Source organism: Ahaetulla prasina, chromosome 3, assembly GCF_028640845.1.
Source record: "Ahaetulla prasina isolate Xishuangbanna chromosome 3, ASM2864084v1, whole genome shotgun sequence".
Lineage (NCBI taxonomy): Eukaryota > Metazoa > Chordata > Lepidosauria > Squamata > Colubridae > Ahaetulla > Ahaetulla prasina.
In genome coordinates, this window is record NC_080541.1 from 43886503 (window position 1) to 43903393 (window position 16891).

At 35.9% G+C, this 16891-nt stretch overlaps 1 protein-coding gene across 1 annotated transcript in view; it reads right to left on the reverse strand.

The window, feature by feature from the left end:
• Positions 1-16891, reverse strand: part of C3H8orf34 (chromosome 3 C8orf34 homolog) — an 83961-nt gene that overhangs the window by 62280 nt on the left and 4790 nt on the right. The window contains exons 2-4 of the mRNA XM_058176745.1: positions 7562-7709; positions 6557-6688; positions 3942-4070 (exon numbers count right to left, since the gene is read on the reverse strand). Of these exons, the coding sequence (XP_058032728.1) occupies positions 3942-4070; positions 6557-6688; positions 7562-7709 (409 nt within the window). The remainder of the gene's footprint in view (positions 1-3941; positions 4071-6556; positions 6689-7561; positions 7710-16891) is intronic.

Here is a 16891-nt window from a genome sequence, read left to right on the forward strand (position 1 = left end):
CAGCCTTTGTAATTTGCTATGTTTTTAATTGTTGGTTTTAATTGTATATATCTTGTTTTTTATCTTTGGCTGTACACCGCCCTGAGTCCTTTGGGAGAAGGGCGGTATAAAAATTTGATAAATAAATAAATAAATAAATTTAATAATGAAATTCTTTCAAATTATGGCTTCAGACTGTATGAGAGAATATGCTGGCATATAATGCCTGATTACTCTCACATTACTTCCACAGCCTCTATCTCCTTGTGGGAATACCTAATGTTCTGAGTTGATTGCAATATTTGGAATTTTTAAAGCATATAATTGATGCTCTCACAAAGTGGCTGCCAATGGGTGGCTTATCTATTTATGAAATGGCTGCCATCATAAGCATAACTAGTTATAGCATACTGATTTATTAGAAAGCAATTTAATTATGTTGCTTCATGTGTTCCTTCTATCATTCCAAAGGGTTTTCTACCATCCTATTTTTCTTTTTTCTTTTTTATGAGTGGGTAGACAGTAGGATTGCAGATTGTTCAAAGAAGATGATTTGCAATCCTTGGGAAAAGGTTCAGCAAAGTGCCTTCATCTGCTAAGAAATACTGCCAGGAACATTTTATGATGCTTCATGCAAGGCTCAAATAAGAGAGGGGTACTTTAATTATTCAGAGAGATTCTTCATCTGCAATGTGACTTAATAGACACATCCGTCCCACCCATCCCTAAAACCATTTACCATTTTTATTACCTGAGAATGCCTTCTGTTACTGGAGATTAGTGTTTTACGCCAATTCAATATGAAATGGATCATATATTTACAAAGTACCTATATTGAATAAAAACACTTTGCTTCCAGTTGTTAATCAATTTTTAATCCTAGAGGGATTAATTTAGCAATGAGAAAACACTTCTAATTCTTCAATCTCTCACAATGTGGGTGCTTGCAAGAGGTAGAAAGTAGAATCAAGTTTTACAAGCTTTATTTGATTCAGAAAGCTGAGTAAACACACCACAGTAACCCATTTTTTGTAATTCCCACATATGTAATTCCAACCCCCAAGTTTTAAATCTCTGTTATTTGTCCTTTAAAAGATATCTATTATTCCTTATTTCTCAATTATCAAGTCACTCTGTGTTTATTTGGTAGCACAGTGTTCTGACTCTGATTTCTAGGATCAAGCACTTTGGTTTCATAGACCAGTTTTAGGTTCTGGCTACCAAAGACATGCTGTTTTGCTTCTGCTGGTTCCTCTCTCAGGCATATCCACCAAATCAGTCTGCTTGTTATTAACATACTATATCCCTAGTCTAATTCACTGAACAAATACACTAAATGTATGTATTAGAAACTATGAAACATGGACCCTTATGATTGTGTTTAGTTTGTTTTTATTCATTTAATTATTTAAGTTAAATATTTATTTTGAAAAACATGAGTTTAGTGTGGGATTTCCATTGATGCACAGTGCAAATAACTGCTTTGATAGCTTTAATACAGTAAGGAAATAAAGTGCACAGTCAATTAAACTCTTTGTGTTGGTACAGTATTATCCCCTGATAGATAGAAAGACTATTCAGATGGCACTTCTCTGAAATACATTACAGCACATATTTCTAGAGGGAAAAAGGAAGAAGAGACCATAAGTGCTACAGAGTTCTATAAAGAACACTTAACAATTGTGCCTATCTTTAAAATCTTCTCCTAACTGTATTTACTGGAACATTTTTCTACTAACAATTAATTTCCTTTTTTTTGCTTCTTCGACTTTATTTGCAAGATTCACGTAATGTGACTCTTAAAATGAAAGAAGCTTTACTTCTAGAAGCCATTTGAGATTCATTCCCAAAGGACTTACTTTCAACTAAATTTTATGAAACTCAGGTGATTTTTATCACAATAGCAGAAAAGCCATAAGGGGCTTACTTGATTCCCTTCTGCCATGATAGTTCAAAATGTATGTTCCTCAGATGGTATCTGTTTTACTGAGAACAAAAGGCTGATGTTGTTGTACTTTTCTGAAATGCCAGCAGATGGCCTTATTAAAGACTGGGTGTTCTTAAATCTGTTGAATTAAACATTCTGGTTTAACGGTACAGTTAGGATCCTTTTTCTCTTTTCTCTTTCAAACCGATTACAGCCTCTGAAAGTAAAATGGATCATCAGTATTTGTACTTCTGATGCATTCATTTTAAGAATGGTTTAGACTACATCCAAAAAACTGTAATTCAGCCCAAAAAAATCAGCAGCATTATATTCTTAGAAAATTTATTTGGGTACAACTGTATAGAATATCTATAACAGAAATGTAGGAGGAGCAGCAGAAGAACCTGGGAAAAGGAGAATCAGCTCAGATTCTTTACATAGCCACAAATGGTCCACAATGGTTCAAACTTCTTGAATCCCACAGACCCTTATCTAGAGCCAAAATAGTGCTAACTGTTATTTCATTAGATTCCTATGCATAGGCATGAATAGCAATAAATCAATTTAATTGGAACTTCATGTGACTTTCATGCCTGACGATAAATATTTAAGTCTTCTTCAAGCATTTAAAAAATATGCCAGCATTTTGTACAAGGACAAGAGTGTGAATAATCATGTTAGCTCAATTGCAATAATGTACCAATTTCTATGTGTTTCCAGTGTGCTTCTTCCCTCGCCTTGTGTCTATACTCAAAGCAACCCTGAATGAAAAATAGCGGAGATATTGATTTATTTATAATTTGTATGCCTATAGTGAATGAAAAAGGAATCCTGTATCAGTAAAGGCTCAAATGGGATTCTAGCAAAGCCAAAATAAGCTATATAGAATTTGCCCCCTATTTTGGTGCAATATATGGATATGGAAAAAGGACTGCATTGGTGACACTAATTAATGCAAACTTATGGCTCTATATATCATTATGGAATGTAGCTCTCTCGGTACACATTCATATGAAAAGGTATTAACACTGTGCACTTGTGGCAATCAAAACATATGGAAGATATAATTGCTACTGTAAAGTAATAACTTGATATGAAAAGTTGAAGATATTTGAAAAATGGTATTTTGATTTCTTATTACAAAAATAGTTGTAACATGCTGGCATAGTGATCTGGAGAAGTTCAAAGAAATATTAGGATTTAGTTGCCTTTTCAATATTGAGTTCCAACACAGGCAGTATTAAATCAGAATATTATTTTGCCATCACTTGTCTAATGAGACAAGCTTATTACCTATAATATTCTTTGGCACATGTAACTTGATCTCTGTCCTAAAACTGCTTTGGATTTTACAAACATGAAACATATTCAATGCATAATAGAAATGAACATGGAAGGAAGTATTGCAGTAAAAAAATACTACACTTTAGTTTACTATAAAATACATTGTAGCAAATTGTGCTTTTTATAATAGCACAAAACTGATAGGACAACAAATATAAAAAAGAATACATCTAGAGATTTTGCTGGCATACTAGAATTCAAGTACAATACACCAATCTATCATTCAAAAGTATCATTCAATGTCATCTTAATCATCTACTGTTTTCAAGAAATTATGTAAAGACATAAAATTCTTTTAAAAGTGAATAGAAGAGGAAGGGACTAATGAAAGGCTCAGATGGATGCCTTTTAACTTTACAATTAAATTAGATCCATTTCTCTATTTTTTGGATTAGTTTTTCAAAACTCTTAAACAGTTGGAAGTTTTTCATAAATCTTAAAAATATTGATTTTTTAAAAAAATGAAGTGCAAACTATCTTTCGAGTGTCATTTAATGTGCTTGAAACTGTGCAGAGAAATATTCAGACTTAATCCTGTTACTATGTGTATCACAAACTGTTAGTATTATCTTTAAGATTATTTTAATGAAACACTTGTCAAGGGTGTATTGCCTTCACTAAAGTTATTTCTAATCTTTATGTCATAGGAATATACTTCATCAGTGCATGCCTGATGTGTTGATCAACTTACTTTGAGAAAGATTTTCGAGAGCTTTGCCAAGTTTCTTACTTTCTTGAAGGATATGGTTTAATTCATCAAAATCACGATGCTCTGACTTTGACTTCCAATCCCATTTCAGATGTCCTACTGATCGTGGCACTAAATAAAATAAAGCACAATTTCAGGTTATAAACATCTGGGGAAAAATATGGCTTCCACATGTGCTAAACTATCTTACCAGTGCTCACTTACATGTTGCTTAGTCAATATCTTAAAACTGAAACTAAAGTTTGTAGCTTTGTTTCTATAGAAACTGGTTTTCACATCTTTATGAGCATGCAATCATTTCTAAACATGCTGAATTTAAATAATTAAAACTAACTCAATCTTTCTAATTATGTTACAGTGAAAATTGAAGTAAGTCTTCTTTTCAGAAAGTCTTCTGCAAAGTATCCTGGTGGAAAAAACACTGCAAGGGGATTCATTTTTTTAAGAAACAAGAACTTTACATATATTAAGATTTTTTAACCATAATATTTATTTTTACCACTGAGATCTGAAGTGAAATATTGCAATGTTCTTGCTAGTTAGATGTCATTTCAAGATTCTCCATTACATTCTTCCCTTCCCCAATTCACTATTGGGTTTTTTCCCCCCAGACCAATAGTATCCTGTAGTTACTGAGTATGCTCAATCCTCATTGGCTTGTTTGGGAATTGTTAAGATATATATATGTTTTAAAATAAGCATGCAAATAAATAAAATTAGGGTTTATTCCCTAATGTTTTGTCTAGGTACATGTAACATGTTTCTTAGTTGTTGATTTCATCACTTTGGTGTTGTATGTAACGGTTCATAAGAATTTTCATCATTAAAATATGATGAAACAAATGATGTGGGATTACTGGGACAATAGTAGAGTCTTTTTTATTTCCAGAATAATAACCCACTTTTTTGATTGGAAATTACTTTGGCTTTCTTCTTCCTTTCCATTAACTCAGCAAAATAGAAGTCCTATAACTATGTGATATAAACCCATGGAATAGATCTTCCCCCATTTAATGCTTAACTTCAAGGAACTGGGATGACAATGATATAAAGTTTAGGAAACCCTGAATGATGACATAAGAGCCCATCAAGTCTAATATTCTTCTGACTTATAATAGTCAAGCATTTCTAGACAAGCTCATAAATATGGACAAGATGGCAATAGATTATATCTACTGTTGCTTTCTGTCTGCTAGTATTCAAATTATAATGCCTGAGATTATAGAGACAGTAAAATAGCCATTGACAGCCTGATCCGTCATGAATTTATTAAATCATTTACATTCCCTTCTCTGATGGCAGAATATTCAACAGTTCAAGAAATGTTTCTCTTTATTTCTCCTAAAAATCTCATACGTTTGTAAATGGGGGGGGGACTCTATCCACATTTTTCATATTACAGTACCCACAAATTTAAGTAGAAGGAATAAAAAGCTCCTTTCATATGACATGAGGCTTTTTAAATTACTCGCAAAAGTAAAAATAACCATGAAACTGCAAATCTTTTACAGGCAAGATAACAGGAGATTTTTTTCCCCCTTTAATTCACAATTTTAAATTAATTCCAATTCAAGTTTCAACAGCATAAAGTAAAATGCCTTCAACAAAAGTAATACCAGCTCATTGAGAATTGCAATGATCACTATAGTATATTTTACTGAATGTCTAGGACACAGGTGTCAAACTCACAGTGTCACGTTGCCATCTCATGCCGTCTTGTGACATTTTTCCCCTTCACGGAGCTAGAGTGGGCTTAGCCTGCGTGTGACGCATCCAGCCCACGGTCCGCCAGTTTTAACATCCCTGGTCTAGGATAACTCATTACTAATATTTTAAAAACTTTTCCTGAATCCTATTATTCAGCATTTATTATAGCCAGCCCTGAAGTTGGTTAATTCTCCTGCTATAATTCTTGAATTATTATTTTTTACATCAGATGTAATGCCTCCCAAGTAATATAAGAAACATAATGTATCAAGAAGGAATTTTAGGGCTTTTCTTGTTTCTTATTGTAATGAACTACTTTATCCTTTTTACATTTTTTCTATGCATGTACTTGGGTTAGATCTTTTTATTTCTAAAAATTCTTCTGCTATGTGCTTTTTGATATGTAAAAACATCAGATTAAAATTTAGGTACATAATGGAGTTAGACAAAAACCATAAGGTTTTCAAGAATCTACCGTGACATTCTAATTCCAATTTAACCATAGACCAAACAAATGTATCCATGTTCTGTAAAAGGAAAGTAGAGGCTGACCTCAGTTGGAACACTTGATACTTGAAAAAGTACAGTATGTCTACACAAGTGTATTATCTCATATAGATTCAAATGAATATGTATAACATGAATCCTGCAGTCTGCATATTGATTAGACAGGCAATAATATTTGAATTGCACTTTGTCATAAGCAATAGCATTATATTATTATTCTGCATAATTCAGGCTACTGAAAATCACAAGGTAGAGCAGGCATACATTTATTAAATAAATATAAAAATTAAGTTTATAGACCCCCCCCCACAGAAACATGAAAATCAAAATATAAGTATAGAAACTGGGGAAAAAATCACAAACTATATTTAATACTTCCTTACATGATTTAGATTCTGGTGATGGAGGAGAAATGCTGGATACTGCAAGGTCACTTTTTGATTTTTTAGGCTTCTTTGCATTTGTCTTCCAGGGTTTATCATAACTTCTGAAATCCCTTCTGGCTCCCTTATGTTCTGATGGAAAAATATATTTGCTTAAATTTTTCCAAACATAAAGAAATCATAATTCCACAAATAAAATAACTATAATTATAATTATACAGTGCTGTTTAATGTCATAACATTGCTATGAACAAATATTTTCATTCTACAAAATTATGACACTCTTTTGATTTTCATTTATGTATGCCTTTGATAGATGTTCATGGAAAAAAAATAAACCACATAATCCAAAACTGTATTTGCATAATAGCTTTTTCATAATACAAAATATATTCAAGTATAATAAAGAGACATGAAGGACTCTTTTTGAACATAACCATGTAACGAAAAAGTTATGTAAATTGCTACTTCTTTAATGTTTTTGTTTATAAAAAAAAATCTCTTGGCATTTGATATATCTGTTCATAGATTAAAAAGATCCACAGGTAAAATGAAATACTGATCTATATCTTTAGTTCATCACCATTATCAGATGGCTAGGACAGACTGGAAATTTACACCTGCATGTTAGGAGGAATATTCAAAGAGGAATTTCTTTAAGTATACCTGTTAATATGTGATTACTTCTTCTGATTTGGATTTCCAACTGTGGGGCATCCAGATTGTATGATTTCATTGCAATTTAATAACCGATGAATTAATGTGAAGATATTAGGATGAAATAAAGAGTGCTTGATAATCCCAGGTAAACTTCAGGATAGGTAATTTAATAAATTAAATGTGGATAGACATAAGTACTTTGGATATACAAAACATATGACCTCTAGACATACAACCTCTAGGCAGATAAATAAGATCTAATAAAAACATAACTATTTTGATAAACAGTGATCACAAAATTGTGTTCACTTAGATTCCCCAATGAATAATTCTTGTTCTACATACCAGAAGCTTCACTCTCTGCCCAGAGAGCAGCCGATCCAGACAAAGTTCTCTGAATGTGGCCATGGCTCCCTTGTTTGGACTGAAGATGGTCAATGAGAAATGGAATTGGATGATCAGGAGTCTCTGTTATTAGCTTGGTCATCAGTTCCTTAAAAACATCAAGTGAAGATGTGTCAAATACATCTTGTTTCAGTGGAAGTTTGAAATATAATTAATCTTCTCATTAACCAAACCCTCCTTTAGACTTTTTTTTTTTGCAAAAAAGGTAAAATATTTGAATGCCTAAAAGATTATGACAAAACTAGGTATTATTGAAACCAGCCTCAAAGAGCGCAAAGCTGACAAAGAAAAACTGAATCAGAAGTGCAGAATTCTGATCCACGTAATTATTTTCCACTTTAAAATAAAAGCAAAAAACCTGAGTGGTTCTCCTTTAACCATATGAAAAGTCCAGAAGTTATTTAATTGGCAGAAAGAGCTAGCTGGATTCAGTACATTCTTTGTTTAGATATGGTTTGTTGAGCAAGTTTCATAGAGCAGAAAATCATAAACCATGGTTTAAAGCCCACTTTGATTAGATCAAACATTGCACACAACAACTGAGCACTTGGTGTAAATCCAGTTAATAATTCAACTCGCTTGGATTATGTAAAAAATATTTTTATTAAAATAATCATGCTTTTCTTCATTTGTATATTTTTCAAAATCAGTCTATAAAATGTTCAAGGAAATAATTATTCTTTAATACCTTCTTTAAAGGTATTATTCTTTAAAACCTGCAACTTCTAGCTCCCAGCATAGAAAGGATTTAATTCTTTGTATGCAAGTTCATTATTCCAGATAATTATGTAACCTTCTCTTTTATTGCAGCATTTTGTTCACTGGATTTCACCTTGTTGAAACCACTTTCTACATGCTTTTAAAAAAAAACACCCTAATGCTTTGAAAGGATTTTTACAAATGTGTTTCTCAATTAAAGTGCTTTATTGCTCTCTTTTAGTAATCTTTTCCCCTTTGCATTTCATTATCTTTCAACACCAACAACTTGTAAATCATCATGAAAATCCAGCTCACAGGACTATTAAATCCCTCAAACTGACTTAGTTCAGCTAGTTATAATGTTTTCTACATATAGAATCCTGTGTCAAGCACATTTAATTTAAAATATTACCTTTCCTCCTTTTAAAAATGATGGAATAGTTTACTCTGATTTATTTATGGTTTTTATTATTTCATAAGTAATGAAATGCAGCTGTGCCTACACAATTATTCTTAGTGAACACATGACACCCCAATGAATTTTTTTCATCCTTGGAAGAAGAATGGTGTAGTAGCTTGCTCATTTGTTCACATATCTATGGGAGTGAGCATGTAGGTGCACATATTTGTACAAATACCCACCCACAAATTTTCCTTCTCTACACTGGGCAAACACTGCAGATCATTATATTTTGTCTATAAAGCATAATGTTGTATTTTGATTATTACTCTCTTCTACCTGTCTTTCTGCCCTTTATGAAAACAGGAGGAACAGCATCCATCTTTCTTCTCTTGGTTTAAGACAATTATAGTATATTTTTAAAGGGTGGAGTAGTTCTGCCTTCCAGAAAGCCCCAAGAGAACCGTGCAACATATACAGAAACTAGCCTTGAGACTAACCATCAGCTTTGAGCAGACAACGCATGAGCAGCAAGAATAGACAAAGGAACGGATGGATAAGATAGGGAAGAGTAGGACAATAGTGCTGGATGAACTGAGATGAATATATGAGCAACATTCAGGGCAGTTATAATATGGATACCATTGTAACACCTGTAATTTTCCTAGAAGTTAACACTAAGCCTAGAAACATGGTATTTCATCTACACTAATCATCCAATTAATTGAAAAGAAAAGTGATTCAACTGTTTCAGACATGCAGCTTTCCCCTTTCTCCTAATATTACATCTCCCCCATAATTAGATTGACAGGTAACTTCCTTTTAACAGGATCTTGAGATCTTCTCAAGATTTCTAAACATCCAACTTCTGAAATTGTACAGTGAAAACAAATGTCTGTACAGAAAGTTTTGCTAGCCTGAAGTATTTCATATCTGACCTTGTAAAGCAATATGCCAGACAGGCTGTCCATGTCACACTGGGTGGCCAAGCAATTTATATAAATATATTATTACTGGTTTGTCACACAGTCAGCCAAATGTTTGGACAAGATTTGGCATTTTTGATTACCTATTGAGTCCTTCCCCAAGACCTGAGATAGGCAGATGCTATCTTCAATGGTGTTAAAGGTATTGTCGCAGGATATACAGTAAGCTGTATCAAGAAAAGCTGCTTTTGCAATTGACGGATGGTGATTTTGTCAATGCTGATAGTTTTCAAGTAGTGATCTAACCATTTGGGGAGTTCACCTAAGGCGCATATTACTGATGATCCCACCTTTGCTTTCTTTTGTCACAATCATTCTATCTCTATTTGGAGGTCTTTGTATTTTGTGTTTGCTTAGGAGAGCAACCAGATCTTTAAAGCATTTCAGAAAGTTGCATATCTCTAATAAAATCAATCTAAAACATGTTAAGAAGTTGCTTTCTCTCTTAGCCCCTAAAACAGGGGTGTTGAACTCACGGCATCATGGCAGTGTCACGTGATGCATTGGGACTTTTTTCCCCTTCACTCAACTGGGTGGGGCCAGCATGTGACCCCAGCCCTAAAACATCCCAGAAATATCTCCACTATCAGCCTCAGGTACATTGGTTGCAACTTTTTTCTGACCATCGAAAATGATATTTTTAGACTAAAGGAGAAATGTGAAGATTCTGGCTTCAATGTATTTCTAAAAGCCATTACCTCAGCATCCTGCAGGCACAGAGTTTTGCTCTAAAAAATATTTCAAATGCTTTCAAAGTGCTAAATGAAAGAAAAATTAAAATGCAAATGGTTCAGAATTGAATTTCACATAGAAATAAAACCTCATTAATTCTACAATAAGAAAACCATTATCAGTTCAAGAAAAAACTGCAGTCTTCCCATTAAGCATGTCCTTCACTTCCATTTTCCTAACGTTAAAAAAAAATGAAACAGACCCTTTAACAATTCAGTAAATAATAGATAGGGATAAAAAGAGATACTATAGGACTGTTAATTTCATACCTTCTACTCCTAAATGCTTGTCAAACTACACTTGGATGAAAAAGTCTAAACATTCCTGGTCAAACTGAATGTTCTAATATATCACTGAAACATTTAATGTCAACAGTGATGCCTAAAATTTTATATATGATATGTATATAGTTTATATCTGTGATGGCGAACCTATGGCACATGTCCCACAGGTGGCATGCTGAGCCCTCTCTGCGGGCACGCGAGCCATCACCCAGCTCAGCTCCACTCTTCATGCATGCGCACCTCCCACCAGCCAGCTGATTTTTCGGGTCTCTGCCACACATGCGCGGGGTGGAGCACATACAGGAGATGCATGCACATGCCCGGGAGGGTGGGGGGATGTGCGCACACATGCATGGGGGGCAGGGGAGAGCATGGGGGGTTCACGCATGCCTGCGCAGGGAGGCAGGGCACAGGGGAGTGTCACACGCGCATTGCATTATGGGTGCAGGCATGCATGCACACGCTTTTGGCATGCAACAACAAAAAAGGTTAGCCATTGCTGGTTTATATCATAACATTTCATTATTTCTATGTGAAATGGTAATTTCAGTGATGAGATAAAAATATAGGGAGCTATTTCACACTGAATTAGAAAACTGATCACTCTTTATCAGATTATCAATACTGGGATAAGTAATTTGGTAGCATCTAGTTTTCTTTGGTAGCACTTTCACTAGCAATAGCACTTAGACTTATATACCACTTCATGGTGTTTTACAGCAATGTCTACGTGGTTTACAAAGTCAGGATATGGCTCCCAACAATCTGGTTTCCTCATTTTACCAACCTCTGAAGGATGGAAAGCTGAGTTAACCTTGAGCCAGTCAGGACTGAACTTCAGTCTGTGGGCAGAAGTACCCTTCAATATTGCCTTCTAACCACTCTGCCACCACGGCTAAATTACAAATCGCACAATTCTTTGTACAAAGTCATGGTAAAGAAGACAATTGAGAATTAAAATCTAAAACATTTGGGGTAATCAAGTTCCTAATTTCTGGTTTACATTTATTTGCATGGCTTTTTTTGAAAAAAGTCTTTCCTATCTGGAAGCATATGCTGATTATACATATTTGGTAACTACACATAACACTATATAGCTTTTGCCTATCTCTCATTTCGTGTTAATATAACCTTGTTAGAATATAGATCTGGAATCCAGACTCCCACTATTGAGTTAGTATTAATTGACATAGTTCCACCATATATTCTTATAATCCAAAATAATGTTGTTGTCTTATGGCAAGTTCATTGTGAGGGCATGCAATTTACATATATTCCCATATATTGGAAATGCTGATGTAGGTGCCTTCAACTGATAGAAAGCCAAGATGAGATTATGAAATGATGAGTAAATTTTTAAAAATTTATAAAGAATAATGAGGTAAAAAGAGTTTTATAACTTAGCTGGCAACGTTTTTGCAAGTATCACTGAATTTTTCCACCCCCTTGTATCATTACTAAATTAATTTAATATCTGTGTACTCCATCTGGTGATGTTCCCTAACAAGCATTGTTCTGATTGTTACAGGACTATATTAGTAATAAATCAGTGATTGGATTGCAGAAATAGATAAGCCATTGTCCTGCTTTATTTCTTTTTTCCTAGACCATATAATCCAACTATATTTTTCTCATTATTTCCAACTTTGGCATTCCAGTCTCCAACCACAAGCAACATAATGTTGTTCTTTCAATTTCAGACTAAATTTGACTATAAAAACCCATCAACCTCCTCTTCTGCATCAGTGGTTGAACTATAAACCAGGATAATCATGATATTAAAGGGTTTTTCGTGAAGTCTAATTGATATTATTCATTGCATTGTACCCACGTGTTATCCTTGTTGCATTCTTCTTGACCACGAAAGCAGTGCTGTTCCTTCTTGTTTTTTGTGCTCTAGGTAGTAGACAAAATGATATTCTGATTGAAAATGTCCAATGTCCAATTACTTTAATTCAGTAATGCCTAAGATTTAACCTGTTATCTATTTATTTCATCTTTTAATATGCTGAGTTTTCCCTTTTTTCCAACCTTATGTTCCATGTTCCCCCATTAATTCTATTTTTAGGTTCATGTTTTCTTTTTAGCATGGCAACTTCAGCAACTAGAAATCCTAAGGCTTTAATCAAAACACATCATAAATTCCATTATTACTCTGAAAGATCTTCAGCTATTCCTCATTAGCATGTTGAGTGCCATCTGACCTGACTGACCTATCATCCAGCACTATATCATCAATCATTTTATATTGTCCACCTGTGTGGTTTTCTTACTAAAATACAGGAGTGGTTTACCATTGCTTTTTCCTGCACAGAATAAAACCACATCTTTGCCTACATGATCATATTCCTCCAATGCCTTTCTATATCACTATTGCCTGGCATTCATCACTCTTCCTTCCCAGGAATTTACAACATACACACACCTGCCATGATGACGTAGTATAGTTGATTCCTTCAAACAGCAAAATCTTTTTTTCCCCCAGAATTGCACAAAATAGTTTATTACATTTTGTATAAGGCTAGACTTTCCATCTTAAGGATGACATGCACACAAGCTATGCTCCTTTAATAATTCACCAAGTTTAAATTATGGCCATTATTCATTAATATAGAATATTTTTGCATTTCAACAGAAAAAAACCTTATATACATATTCATGCCAAGCTTCATTACAATGTGCCAATTACCTTCTAGTATTCATATCTCTGTCCCTTTACAGAGTCACATTGAACATCTACAGTGTGATATGGATAATATTCTAGGGCATCATTCAAAAGATGTTTCTCAAACTGAAGAGGTTCATAGATATGCACCGTTTTTCTTTATTTCTTTAGGTCTCTGATTTTCTAACTCCATATTTTCCATTTTTCATGTAAGCAGCCCATCAAGTTACTTCATATTTCCCAACCCATGTTCAGGTCTAAGATCTAGAGTCAAACTTCAAGACCACCACCTGAACAAAGGAGAAAGGGATGGAATTGATGAACTGGATTGTTCTAAAAATGTCTATAGCAGCCAATGAGCAAGTATAAAAAGGAAATATATCTAATTAGAATTATGAATAAAGAGTGTGAGAACATTCTCTGTCAGAACCTCAATGCAAGTCAAAGCCTGGTTAAGTGTTGCATACCAGCCAGCTTTAAGAGGGCACTTGCTTTTTTTCAAAGTAAGACAAGTGGTTTCCAGGCAGAAGAAGGGACCTGAGGTTACTCTTTCTGGATATTATTTTCCTTTAATATATTCCTCATCTAAGAATTCTTATTTCTGTCTTTGTTTCATTCGTAAAATATTCAATTTTGTGCTCAAGGCGCGCGTGCGTGGCTGAACCCTCAAAATGCAATGTGAGCGCCCCCTGCTCATATGCGCCCCCCATGCATAGGCCCCGCCCTCCCCGCACCTCATTTTGGCTTCCAGATTGGTGCAGGTGGCAGAAATGGAGTAGAAAGATAAGGAGCACTGGGTAGGAACCTGCAGAGATCAGAGAAGGCACGGGTGGCAAAAATAGAGGAGAAAGGTAGGGTGCGCTGGGGGGAACCTGAGGAGATCGGTGAAGACCCCACCCCCCTATGCATGTATGGCAGAGATCTGAAGACAAGCTAGCCAGCAGGAGGTGCGCGTGCATGTGGAGTGGAGTTGGGCTGGGCAACGGCTGGCGTGCCCACAGAGAGGGCTCTGTGCACCACCTGTGATACGCGTGCCATAGGTTTGCTATCATGGTCCTAGAGTCATCTAGGAGGTCAAGAGGTAAAGATAACACTCCTCTAATTTTTTGCACAATCATCATTCATGAAGTACGTTGAGCTGAAAGAAATAATTGGTCCAAAGTCCAGTGAGTTTCTAGGCTAAGGTTGACTTGAACTTAGATGAAAGAACCCAACTGATTTAAACAAACGAACAAAAGAGAGTAGAAAGAATAATTTTCAAACCATTTCTTCAAATCTATATATGCAAAAGACTTTTAAAGTAAGGGACAATAAACTCTTCTGGTCATTTTTAGTATTTATTCCTTCAGTAGTAATCCCAAATACACCTGCAGCAAAAGAACCACTCAAGGAAAGAATTATGGCTCTGAGAAAAAGCATTGAACAGTTATATAACTTAATTAAACCTACATAAACATTAAAACTGATGAACAAGCAGGCTGCCTAAGTTTAATCATTAATCAAGTCTTGGATGAGGGAATTAGATTCATAGTATGTCATCTAAAGCAATCACGACACATGTATTTTGCTTGTACAGTCATGTATATCATCCAGGCTCCATTAGGATACTTCAGGTTGGATTCTAAAATCCAACCAAAATTCTCAGGTGCTTCAGCAGAAAATATGCAGCTGGCCAGAAAAGATGCAGCTGCTTTAAAGAGTGCAACCAGTTTCCATCCCACACACACACAACACAAAAGCACATTTTTAGAATAGTTGCTTTCAATTTTCTGAAACACTATATAACCGTAGTCACTATTACTGTTCAGCCCAAATTTTTCCTTCCCTAACAACCAGTATGTATATTAGTCACTGACAATTTCTCAAAGCCTCAAATTACTTTCTTAGCAGCAATTTAGCTGTATTATTTATTTTTCAGACAGACTTTTGCTCAGCGGTGAATCGCACTTACCTTCGCTACCAATTTGGGAGTGTAAGGGAGTGTGAGGATGTGAGCCTATTCTGTGCATGCACAGAAGATCAAAAATGGAACATAATGACGTCCCGGTGGGTGGGCGAAGCCTCCTGGTGCCAGTGCTACCAGTTTGCGCGAGCCGGATAGATCCAGCCAGATTTCACCGCTGCTTCTGCTCATTATTCCAAGCCCTTAAAACAGTGATGGCTAACCTTTTTGCTATCACGTGCCAAAAGTAGGGGGAGTGCAGGGAGATCATGCGCACACATGCCCTCACCCATAATTCTATGCAGCCCTCTGCGCATGTGCACGCAAACCCCCATGCGACCCTTGCTTTTGGCACATGATGGCACAGTGGGCCTGGTAGGCCTGTTTTTCACCCTCCCCAGGCTCCAGAGGCTTTCTAGGAGCCTGGGGAGGGCAAAAACAGCCTTTCCCACCCATCCCCCAGAGGCCCTCTGGAGCTGGAAACGGCCCATTTGCCAACTTCCGGTGGGACCAGAAGGCCCGTTTTTTGCTCTCCCCAGGCTCCAGATGCTTTCTAGGAGCCCGAGGAAGGCAAAAACAGCCTTCCCCACCCCCCGGAGGCACTCTGGAGGCCAGAAATGGCTCATTTGCCATTTTCTGGTGGGTCCAGTAGGGCCTCCCACCCAGGGTCCAGTAGGGCCTCCCACCCTTCCCAGGCTCCAGAGGCTTTCTAGGAGCCTGGGGAGGGCAAAAAACTGGCCTTCCCCATTTCCCTCCCGCCTTCCAGAGTCCGGAAACCTGTTTTCCTGCTTCCGGTGGGGCCAGAAGGTCCGAAAATCAGCTGCGTGCACCAGAGCTGAGCTCATGTACCACCTGTGGCACGCATGCCATAGGTTCACCATCACAGCCTTAAAACATATAGATCTATATGAAATTCTCATCTTTCCTTCAATGTTAGTCTTAGTAAGAGTCGCAGTGGTGCAGTGGTTAGAATGTAGTACTGCAGGCTACTTCTGCTGATCACCAGCTGCCAGCTGTTTGGGTCTCACCAGCTCAAGGTTGACTCAGCCTTCCATTCTTCTGAGGTTGGCAATATGCTGTATTGTTTGATTGGGGCAATATGCTGTAAACCACTTAGAGAGGACTGTAAAGCACTGTGAAGCAATATATAATGCTAGTAGCTCTTTTGCTCTTTCACAGAATATTTGAGGTTACTTTTTTGTTGATTATTTCGTGAGTGGAATTGTCAGATTTCTATTTAATCCATGAACCACAATCAGAAACTATGAAGAACTTTTATCACATTATTGCACCAGCTAGACAAAAGTCAGATTTCAACTAAACGAAAATTGGATTTCAACTATACGTTTTCTTCAATTCAATAAAAAGAGAAATAAAAAGAATGCATACATTATTCTTTTCTCCCAATGTACAAAGTGTTTGATGAGAGGTTTTTTGCAAGTAAGCATCTGTAGCAAAAATAAGCGGGGGGAGGGGGAGGGAACAGCTACTTAAATCCTTTTTGGAATAGGTCAATCAAGCTGGAACATGTTTTAGAGCAGTGTTCCCCAAAATGCTGGCCC